At 35.0% G+C, this 10901-nt stretch overlaps 3 protein-coding genes across 6 annotated transcripts in view; 1 reads left to right on the top strand and 2 right to left on the bottom strand.

Annotated features, from left to right (window-relative positions):
* Positions 1–31: 31 nt before the first annotated feature.
* Positions 32–7691, bottom strand: LOC128886011 (serine/threonine-protein phosphatase PP1-beta catalytic subunit). 4 transcript variants are annotated; one of them, XM_054140507.1, is made up of 7 exons: positions 7512–7601; positions 6974–7045; positions 3655–4142; positions 2562–2660; positions 2236–2475; positions 1987–2149; positions 32–1535 (listed from the first exon to the last, which is right to left on the bottom strand). In XM_054140507.1, the coding sequence occupies exons 1-6, from the start codon at positions 7561–7563 to the stop codon at positions 2042–2044; spliced, it is 1059 nt and encodes a 352-aa protein (XP_053996482.1). In that variant the 5' UTR covers positions 7564–7601; the 3' UTR covers positions 32–1535; positions 1987–2041. The 4 variants fall into 4 exon arrangements, with proteins under 4 accessions (XP_053996482.1, XP_053996484.1, XP_053996485.1 ...); XM_054140509.1 differs by having other exon boundaries at positions 32–2149; positions 7512–7649; XM_054140510.1 differs by lacking the exon at positions 6974–7045 and having other exon boundaries at positions 32–2149; positions 7512–7691.
* LOC128886020 (circadian clock-controlled protein daywake-like) overlaps positions 3051–10901 on the top strand; it is a 26232-nt gene continuing 18381 nt past the window's right edge. Inside the window, exon 1 of the mRNA XM_054140529.1 lies at positions 3051–3061. The gene's annotated coding sequence lies outside the window, so the exon portion shown is untranslated. The remainder of the gene's footprint in view (positions 3062–10901) is intronic.
* Positions 8053–10861, bottom strand: LOC128886012 (mortality factor 4-like protein 1). Its single transcript, XM_054140512.1, has 6 exons — positions 9802–10861; positions 9572–9689; positions 9195–9503; positions 8905–9117; positions 8672–8841; positions 8053–8589 (listed from the first exon to the last, which is right to left on the bottom strand). Exons 1-6 carry the CDS (start codon positions 9827–9829, stop codon positions 8417–8419), a joined length of 1011 nt encoding a protein of 336 aa, XP_053996487.1. The 5' UTR covers positions 9830–10861; the 3' UTR covers positions 8053–8416.

Below are 10901 nucleotides of genomic sequence, written 5' to 3'. Positions count from 1 at the left end.
TGAATACTTTAAACGACAAAATCTCTTCGAATATGTTCATACTTTGTTTCTATTAACAGTTTCTAATAATCATCGTACAATAAATCGATACAAGTCTCGCAAATAGAAAAAATGATTCGTCTTCGCCGCTTAAATAACATTTTTAACAAACATAAATTACAAATATTTATAAACAAACTCTCGCCAATCACTTTATCGTCTAACGATGCATCGAAGTTGATTATTTCACTTTCAGATAATACGTGACTGTTGATGCTTTCACGTTTTCGGAACAAAGTGTATTCTGGCTTTATAACTCCGTCTAATATAATTTGTTTTCTTCTTAAATAGTGTATCGTTCACTGTACGCTCTTGATAAATCTTTTTAAATACTTATTCTCTATACACATCGGTGTTTGAATCATCTCTGATACTTTCTATACACGTAGTTTTTAATTATACAAATTACTTTTACATCGAACAACCTATCGAGAAAGAATACGTAGTATTTAACAACTGAGAATGTTCACCTTCCCTTGGAAAGACAAAAATCTAAATGTTTCCTGTAGTACGAAGAAAATATAATAGCTACCCTATTCGAGCTCGTAGTACGATTAATAAAATGCTGCACACGGGTATATCTAAACTAAGCGTCAAATAATTTTATTCGCGTAATAAATCCAAAAGTCAAACTATACCCCGACAAGCAAAATAACAAAACATCTGAAAGTGAAATAGTAAGTCTTCAAAAATGACAATCATCCGAGTTTTGCTTATCCAAGAAAAAGAGTAAACGTGTCTTAACTACCCCACTTATATCGATGGAAGTAAGTGGAATAGTATACCACCTATCTTTACAGCAAGATTCAAATCTCTCAGCAACCGAGATTCTTCATAAAGACAACCCCTTAATAAGTATATTTTGCATCTTAGAGAATTTTTATTTCTGTTAATCTCGCTTCTTCGTGCATACATCCTTCGAACAAAGGCGTAATGATCTGCATAGAGACATTATCTTAAAAATACTGGTTCTCTGTTTCTCTCCACCTTTTTGTTCTTGAAGAATAAACGATCTAATATTTCTACAACATACCTTGGAACGTGCTGTCAATATTGTAAAATACTGTGAACTAAGATATTAAAACCTGCATAGGCACGATATAACGAAAAAAAAAAAAAAAAGATATGGAGTGAAATGAAAGAATATCTATGTACATGACGTAGCGCCTTCAGTTAAACGATAATAATTAAGTTAGCTTCAAAGCGATGACGATAATAGTAAAATGAATATTAGGAATAATCACCAAGTCTAATAATTACACTGAACATTTAACATGGAAGCAATAAATACTCAAATGAGAATGTTGAACATTCGCGTTAAACGCTAATGGCGTAAAGGACCACCTGCATCTGCAAGGTGCAGGTAAATAATTCCCAGAAAATATCCTTATTTGAATTAATGAAAAAAGTGTCGCTTGTAATTATTATATTACTTATCTTATTAAGATGTAATCAAGGAAGAGGTAATCTTACACACTTCTCTTGACGTCTTCATGCTGAAACACGAAAAGTAATACTCATGAAAAGTATTGGCAAAGTTCAGAGTCGTTTTTGAAACGTTCCATAGCAAGCACACTCGTATAGGTTCTACGAATATACGATTACTTTTTTTAATCACTAATCAGTCAACATAATTGTATACTTAAAATATCTATATTTAAATCATACGCAAAGAAAAAAGTTAGAGCTGTATTTTAAAGTCTTCAATGATCACAAATAATTTCTGACGATCAAACAGCGCTATATCTCACCCATTGTTTTCTTACTCATTTCCCGGTGTAACTGCTGGTAGTGGTAGAGCGTATCTTACAACGTTATGCTCTTAACATTATTCTTTAATATAAATTTTGCTGTCTATTAGTTTAAGTTTCCTTAATGTTAAGTTTAATATTAAGTTCAATTCAATGAAATTAACGATAAATTTCCTTAAATGCCAAATCAATTTACCTAACACAAGAGCTTCCACTAACGGCGTTGGTGTCAAAAAGTGAGTATGAGGCTGTCATTTCTTTTTGGCTGGATTCCTTTGTGGCGTAGATGGTCTTGTGCCTTGACCTGTATTCATTGCTACAAATTGGTACTTTGCTTTCTTCTCCGACGGTTTCAATATCTGCGTATAAACGATCATCAATATACATAAATTAAAATGGAAATGTGTAATACGTATATAGCATACCGTACAAACGCAAACTCTACCTGAAAACTGCACATGAGGGTTTCGTCGACGCTCATCATTCCACCGGCGTTGTCGAACTCTCCGCAATAATTTGGCGCAGAAAACAGAGTAACCAATTGGCGCTTCGCGAAAAATTCGTAGCCATCTTCGACTACTTGATGTGCTCTACATATTAAATCCATATCGTGACGATTTAAAAACTTGGACACTACGTCCGGGCCGAACGTGAAAGAAACGCCTCTGTCGTTCTCTCCCCATCCCTACAACATAAACAATTGCGATTTATAACAGTCGTTTATATTAATAACAAACACAATCGAGCAGAGAATGTGGAAGAATTTCATACCTGGACTTCCTTATCTGGATCTGACCACAACAAATCACAGAGAAGGCCGGTGTCAGGTACGTCAGTCGGGCGCATAATTCGTTTGATTTGTTCCATGTTCTATGATACAAACGCACCAAAGTTACAAACATTTATTGGAAAAGACTTCCATTGATAATTCTTAAGAGCGCGGATAAATATAATCTTTGTACGCGAACAAGCCAGATACTAAAAAATCAATACTTCATTCTATAAGGATACTAATTTTCCATTAAAGATAAATGCAGTCTCAACTTTTACTCTCTTCCTTCTTAGAGTATAAATAGAAAATCAATAAGCGTCGTGTTTTTTTTAAATTTCTTTCATTAATGCTCGCTGAAATTTGTTATAAAGTAGTTTTATACTATAAGCTGACCATTCGTATGAGATCTTTAAACATAAAAATACGAAGGATCGTTTCGAAAAGCTTCAAGAAACAATGTGCGCGTTAACTCGTTCATCGTAAATGCATCAACGCAACGGTACGTATGTAGTTTCAATTCGTTACGAGGTGCTCTTCGAGAAGGTCGTATCGATTTTAGCACGATCCTTCCGCACGCAACATTGCAGAAATCGTTTACCCTTTGAAAAACTTGACCCTCCGTCGAATATTAAAAACGTGTACCAAAATAAAGATACACGTTCGGATTTCGAAAAAAAGCTCACGGAGAAATTAAACGATTCTCGATAACACTCGAAGGACGTTAAATTAAAGAGGTAGCAAATGCGAACACAGCATTCCCTCTAGCGTTAATTCATTTACATTCCGCGTAACTCGACGAAAAAATCGTAGCGCTAACAAAGTCTTATTTAAGACTTTAGAAATGTTTTCCTTATTATCGTTATACACGCAAGCATCTCTATTAATATAATTCGCATACTCAACAATCGATTTTGCAGGCACGGAACGATTCTCCGTATTGTACAGTTTATGGTCACTTGAAACGAAACTATCCGCGTATGACAGAGAAGGGAACACATCGCTGTTTAATAAGAAAAATAACATTCGTACTTGGTGAAATTTAATTCCGTAATGTTCGAGAACGATCTTTAGTAAATTACAACATAGAATCACCTGTAGATCTGGACTGAGCCCTCCATGGCAACAGAATATCTTTTCATCGATGATCGCAGCAATTGGCAAACAATTAAAGCAATCCGTGAACGTTTTCCATAGTTTGATGTTGTAACGTCTCTTGCATTCGTCGTAAAACCCGTATATCCTGTTTATGCTGGCGCATTCGTGATTGCCGCGCAACAAGAAGAAGTTTTCCGGGTATTTGATCTTGTACGCTAGTAATAGGCATATCGTCTCCAAGGACTGTTTACCCCTGTCGACGTAGTCCCCGAGGAAAAGATAGTTTGCGTCTGGTGGAAAACCACCGTACTCGAACAGTCGTAACAAATCGGTGTATTGTCCGTGTATATCGCCACAGATCTTAAGGGGTGCCTCCAATTCCAACAGGATCGGCTGCTGAAGGAAAATCTCCCGTGACTTCAGGCAAAGGCCGCGCACTTCACCCTCCGACATTAACACGGTCTTTCCTGGCCGGCTCCCTCTGACTGCGCCCAAAAATTTTCCACGTTTAAATGCATTTCTTCCGGCGCCACAACCACGCGAGGCTTCGCTGACATTTGTTTCACAGGTACATCGAGCATAATTCTACGCTGGAGCATCAAGGTGTCTGACACAGTGGTGTAACTAAGGGCGCGCAATTCGAGGGGCTCCGACTTTATACCAACAAAAAAAAATATATATATATATATATAATATCGGTTAAATACAACGATGATTCGTACGTCGAACGGACAATTATACATTCATTGACAAAACAAATGAAAAACAATGGTCTTGGATAGTTGGCGACGTAAAAACAAAACGTATATCTGTTACTGGTTCGGCTGTATACGTTGTTTCGTCAATATGGGTTCTATAAGAAATAATCGTCCCTAAAATATATTAGGCCTAATATAAGGAATATTAATTTTTCTCTACAACGGACGAAACATAAATTTGATCACGCGAACCCCAGAATTGCTGGTTACTCCACTGGTCTGACTACCGAGAACCGATTCAAGAGAGCAAGGGTATATAATACGATTACTCGGATTTCACGAATTCTCGTGTCGTCCTGTTGTTGGGGTTATCATTGCATGTAATACTGTCTGTTATGTTGAGGGTTGTTGGTCAGAGCAAACGATTTTAATCGCTCAAGGTCACCGAGGTCGCAACACCAGATCGTAGAAATGGAAATCGTGTTCGATGCGATTTGTGCCGGCGAAGGTGACCTTTTGCGCACAAAATCTGTTGGCCCGATTATAACACTTTCATCTTGAGCACTGAGATTTGTACTTATTTAGCAGATTGGTGCATATGAAGTGTCCTTTTCTTCAAGTCTAAGCTTTGAGAAACACTGAGCTAAATGATATTTTGTTGATTTAGATTTTTAGAGATGAATTTATACACGTGGATCGGTGCAAGATTGAAAGAATGATCTATCGAAAAATTCATTTAGATTTCTTGCATTTAAAGCCGATAATGCACGAAGCATTAATAATGATTAACGTGCCTACGAGTTTAATCGAAAAGAGGCGACGTTTCATGTGCACCCACCACCTAGTGTCACATTTCGTTAACTGCATGTTTCCAATGGAAGAAGGATCTGTTTTTAAACCATTTTAAAATAAATGCGAGATTCCGACTCGCACAAAAAAATGTCAGTAATTTCGAATGATGCAATTGTTCAAGGAAACAAATAAGACAAGCGGTTCGATAATAAAAACATCGAAGCTACGTAATATAGGTTTTCTCTTGATGCAATAATCCGAAATACGAAAGCTTGTCGCACACTGTAGTTATAATGCTTCAAAGGGATTAAGTGGCTATATGAGCTCGAATAATACGCCGTACGAACATAAACCTGCGGAATGCACTCGAAAACAAAAGCCTAGAGCCAGTTAGACAGTTTTATGTAATCGCCTAATCATAATATTCCGAAGAGAGGTTTGTGAATATGGCTGGTTAAACGGATCTCGAAGCCACCAAATAAAAAACAAAACAATTTCGCGTGCAGATAACTCTTCGGAACCTTGTACCAGTGTCACTGGATTATTTATAGCTATGAAGGAATTCACGGTGCGGTTAAACTGGGCCGATGGTGGTTATTGGAAAACTGCAATCGGCAAGGTCATATCACCGAGTATCAAAGCTTCATGATTAATGGAAACAAAGATACAAAATTCAAAATACAGCGAAGCATCGGGAACGACTTATATTAATATTACGATTATTATTTATAGAGATGGGCGAATGACAAAAAAAAAAAAGGAAATCTTAATCATTGTCGTGGTTATATACGATCAGGCGCGATAGTTTGGACCGGTCCCTACTCGTGATACGTTACGGTTTATTCCAACAATCTTATCAATTTGCATACAAATACGGTTTCACTTTCGTAGAAAACATTTACGCAAGAAGATTCGTGAAAAGCCTTTTTTATTTTGTTAAAAAGAATGTATGCTTCACCAATCGTTTCCATCCTAATTATAATATATGTTTTGTAAGAAATGTATAATCAAACAACGACTGCTATGTATTAAGTCTGTCTGAACAAAAATAGCGAATGCTTCGTGTTTCTTTGTAATATTCGCAAGACAACCAAAGCATACTCCTAACGAATATGTTCAATAATGTCAACATTGCGATATACATTTATTAATGGAACACACAGAGAAAAACGTAGGTTAGGATATAGACATTAAAACAAACAATATATTTACCAAGGTACATACAAGTTGTGCTATGAGATCTTCAAAGAGAATATTGTCTAATTCTCATAAAAGATAGCTCATTTGTTAAGAGAAGGTGATAAAGAAGCATACAAACAGTGTTCCGATAGAAGAAGGTAACTTGTGAATCAACACTGACAAATATATCGAACATGCAATTAAACGAATTTGCAGTCAAGCAATATATTACGTGCAAACTGAATTGTTATGAGTTATATCCGTTGCATAAGTATAACACGTACTTCGAATAGTTGTTGCTTTACAAACACAGGTTCGCATCTAATGTTTACATTGTAGATGCGACGTATACGATTTTGATACAAGGAATTTGTAGAAAACTGTGAAAGACGACGAGGTGCAACAATACCAGAAAAGCTAAGGGGGACATTAGCAGTACGATGGTAAAATCAACTTGAAACAAAGATGATATCTTGGGTGAAGTCCGATGTTGCAGGTGCCACAACACTATATCTAGTTTCTACTTCGTTTTATATTGTATATCATAAGCAAACGATAGCGAGCGATCACTCACGACGTTGAGGCAGGAAAAGACGCAACTAAAAAACGTAAAGAAAACTACGTGGGGTGGTTTCCTTGTTGCGTACCGACAAAATCCGACGAGAAAATATCTTTTAGCTTGGCTTTCTTCTGAACCTGGTCTTTCTGCGTGTGGTATACTTTACCGCGCAGAGTTCCGACACGTAGCATGAGAAAGAGAACAAACAAAAAGAAATAATTTTGCCTTGTGAGAAAATAAAGAAAAGTAGGGGATAAATCCGTGGACAACTGGCATGTACAAATTACGACTGCAACACTAGAAGATCGATATTTCTTTTTTCGTTAATCTACGGATCGTCAGTGAAACAAATTTCCATGGACAAAGAAAATCAAGAAAATCCATTTGCAGGTTCATGAAAAACACACAAATATAAAACGTCGTAAAGTAAACCGCGCACGATTTAATTCCTTCCTTTGGCTACAAAGAAACGTATATGCTCGATGTACGCGGCGCGACTTCGCATCGAGCAATTTTCGCAGGGTATTTTGGAAAAATGTTCGGTTAACTGTACACCAAATCGAAGATAAGATCCCGTAAACAGCTGCACACTTTCTTTTCACCAAGGCGTTCTTTTTATCACGTACCTTCCAACAATCTTTTTATCAGGTTGTCGACGTTCAACTCGACATCCGCCATTTTTTCTTGCCACTGACTGACTGACCCGATGTTTGTAGCTAGATGAGACGTTTGTATACGCATTTACTGTATATACATCTTGTAGATTCATCATGTATATACGTTCGCTGTTATCGACTGCCGATCCTGTATAAATGTAAAAAAAATGATCATGACAAACCAAAATTGAGGCAGAATTTCAGGTAGTAGTAACTACTTACGTAGGGAGTACTATCAATATCGAGGTTTTAATTTAGTTTAGACCCCTTCTGATCCATCTTCATATTACAATTTATATATCGAAAAAACGTATTTTAATTCGACAATATTACCAAACTTGTGAATTGTAATCGAAAATTTAAATAATCAAACATCAATTAGTATAGTAATTTTATTTAATTATTTATGCTTTCGGGTAATCATAACCTTTATTTTAAAACTATTGATATTTAATTGAGTGGTACTAATAAACAAAAATGGCATACATTATTTCTGTTGAACATCTTCGAATACGTGTAAAATTATAATTGGGTAATAAAGTTATAATACATTATATTTACAATAAATAAAAGACATTAATATTTTCGTCTAAACTAAAGTGTATGGAGTATATTTTTTTTCTGTACAATTAGTCAACTAAAAAATTAATCTCATAATTCAGAAAATCATTGAATAGTATTTAACACACCATTCGTAAAGGTACTAAATTTGTACAATTACCTAATTATTTGTATAACAAATTAATTATGATACAACAGTGTCAATGTGTATGTTTTTTAAACAATCATTCCAACTGCCATACGAAATATTCTTGATAAAAACGTGGTAATATATTGCTTCGATTAATTAAAAATATCCATCAGATCATACTAACTTAGGCATATTTCCTGTGATAATCTGGCGGTGAATCTGCGTAATCCTGCTGAAGATTGAAAAGTTCGGTATTATTTTTTTGTAAGTATTGTAAAAAATCGTGAAAATGTGATAATAGCAGCTGTATGCTTCTTTCATCTAATGTCGTATACGATAACATTCCGCCGAGTCTCACTGCAAGAATAATTTAGTTACATAGTTCCTTTCACCATTTTGTGAAAGGATTACAAATTAGTTGAATTTAATAAAATAATACCAAAGAGCCTAAGTAAATGGAATGCACCATATAATTGGCTGGGCAGTGTTTCTGGATTATCATTCATAATCTGAATAAATTGTGGACGTTCCCACTTGTATAATAACTGCAGACCTAAGGATATATTGAAGTATTCACGAATACCCTTAGTTATTTCTAATATACTTTCCCTAAAAATGATCACGTTAGGAATTATGGTAATACGATAAGCTAAATCATTATCATATAAATACCTGACAGAATCAGTTTTTCCTAATGATTTTGATTCAACATAATCATCTAGAATTTTGTCCACTGTATTTTTCACAGGTAAAGCAGGTAATTTATGATGTTTTAATATAACTTCTGATTCATCTATAAGTACAAATTTCAATTCTTCTGGGATTTTAATTTTAACTTCCACCTTGGTGAGATATTCTTCGGTTTCACCGGATGGTTCTAAACGGCTGCAATCAATTTTTGGTTACCTTATACTTTACATCTAATATATTTAAGATTTTTGCAACACCACTTTAAAACAGACCTGCGTTTTTTACGTGGGGCATCCGAAGTAGAATCATGAGAGGACGATGGAGTGACAGAGCTAGTGGTACCTTTGCTAAAACGACTAACACTTTTCTCAACTGTGGCAACAGGAGTACTAGCTCTACTATCCGTATCTTTTTCACGTCCACCTTCACTTCTACGTCCTTGAGTTTTAGAAGATGTATTGCCTTTCTTGTTTTTCTGTGTAGATTGTTGATTAGAATGGGCTCTCTGGACCTCTCTTTGTCTTTGCACATTGGCTTCATTGTATTTCAGAACTCTACTTTCCGGCACCCACTCATCCCAACTATTCATATTACATTAATACTTATGAATGAATATTATGTCACTTATTAATGCGAAATGAATACTCACTTTTTATTCCATCCAGCATAATGAATAAAGTACTTGATCTGTTTTTCTTTGGTAACTGAGGATTTTAGACATTTTGCTTCGTAAATTAAAGGTCCATGAAAGCACAGAACTTTCTCTCCTACAAACGAGTACACGATAAAAAGAAAACAGAATTAACGTTTAGTTATCAAAATTTATCTAGTGGACAGTGTAACTTTTCATACAATTGTATTAAAAACTAATACATGTACCTTCCTGAAATTTACATTTTGGTGGCATGTTGACGTCCTTTGAACTGCTTATTTTGACTACTGATTTTTGGGTCGTCAGTTTAAAATATTGTCTAAATTTTAGAAATTTGTCAATAATTCGCGCCAATGGCAAACAATTGATTTCCACTGATTAACTTAAAGTTAAAGCATAACTTTGAAAGCGGCGTCCTGCTTTGTCTTGTACATCGCACGTAAAGGCTGATACGCAATGTAGACTAGAACATTATAGTTATATAGTGATCGTACTAGAGATTTTTCGTTTACACAATTATCTAACTTGCATGGAGAGGAACGTAGACGCGATTTAAATTTAATTTCGAATTCACATATACGGAAGTATTAAAAAATATGCTAAACCGAAACCTCAGTAATCTTCTCTTTTCAAATTTAAATAATATCATTTACAGTAAATACAGATAATCGTTAGAACGAGAATAACAATGTGAATATCAGTTCATTTTCATTTAAAGCAAAATCCATAATTGATAATACCATTGTTGGTTATAAGATAATATAACTATAACGGACATTTATGAAAATGAATGATAGTAATATGGGTGTACACATTTTATATTTAAACTTTATTTTTGTATATAACACCGTTACGTAAATAAAACATCAAAATTTACGGAGTACGCGACGCGATCTGACCTCTTCCACAGACGACGCGCGAATGGCTTAGCGGTCAACGACAGCGCCAAGATAAGCAGTACACAAACGTTGCGCATGCGCGCTTCGTTAGGTAACAGATGAATATGTAGCTTTTAAATTATCACAATAATCAAGTTTTTATACATTCCTGAACATTCGATTATCGATTTCTAATTAGAATCAAATATTAAAATTCTACATAAAAATTAAGAATTACTTTAGGTATATTCATAGTACTCAATAATCTGCTGCTATGTATCAACACAATAATTGAAATTAAGTTTCTGCGATTTATTTTTTCATCCCGTTATATACGTTAAACGTGCATAAAAAATATCTCTTCTGCGTACACTTAAGTATTCATTAGTTTGATTTAGACATTTCGAAAATGTATAAACAATTTTAAATCAAATCGAATATTGGTTGTC

Source organism: Hylaeus anthracinus, unplaced genomic scaffold (genome assembly GCF_026225885.1).
Source record: "Hylaeus anthracinus isolate JK02 unplaced genomic scaffold, UHH_iyHylAnth1.0_haploid 11982, whole genome shotgun sequence".
Classification (NCBI taxonomy): Eukaryota; Metazoa; Arthropoda; class Insecta; order Hymenoptera; family Colletidae; genus Hylaeus; species Hylaeus anthracinus.
This window is presented reverse-complemented; position numbering and strand designations above follow the sequence as displayed.

What these genes read in the sequence shown, in the direction of transcription:
- LOC128886012 (XM_054140512.1), bottom strand. Translation starts at nt 9,829, where the DNA reads ATGCCACCAAAATGTAAATTTCAGGAAG. An exon ending in AAAATGTAAATTTCAGGAAG is followed by an intron (nt 9,690 to 9,801) that starts GTACATGTATTA and finishes ACTCGTTTGTAG; the next exon opens with GAGAGAAAGTTCTGTGCTTT. An exon ending in GGAAAAACTGATTCTGTCAG is followed by an intron (nt 8,842 to 8,904) that starts GTATTTATATGA and finishes GATCATTTTTAG; the next exon opens with GGAAAGTATATTAGAAATAA.
- LOC128886011 (XM_054140509.1), bottom strand. Translation starts at nt 7,626, where the DNA reads ATGCGTATACAAACGTCTCATCTAGCTACAAACATCGGGTCAGTCAGT. An exon ending in ATCCAGATAAGGAAGTCCAG is followed by an intron (nt 2,476 to 2,561) that starts GTATGAAATTCT and finishes TTTATGTTGTAG; the next exon opens with GGATGGGGAGAGAACGACAG. An exon ending in CCCTCATGTGCAGTTTTCAG is followed by an intron (nt 2,150 to 2,235) that starts GTAGAGTTTGCG and finishes GTTTATACGCAG; the next exon opens with ATATTGAAACCGTCGGAGAA.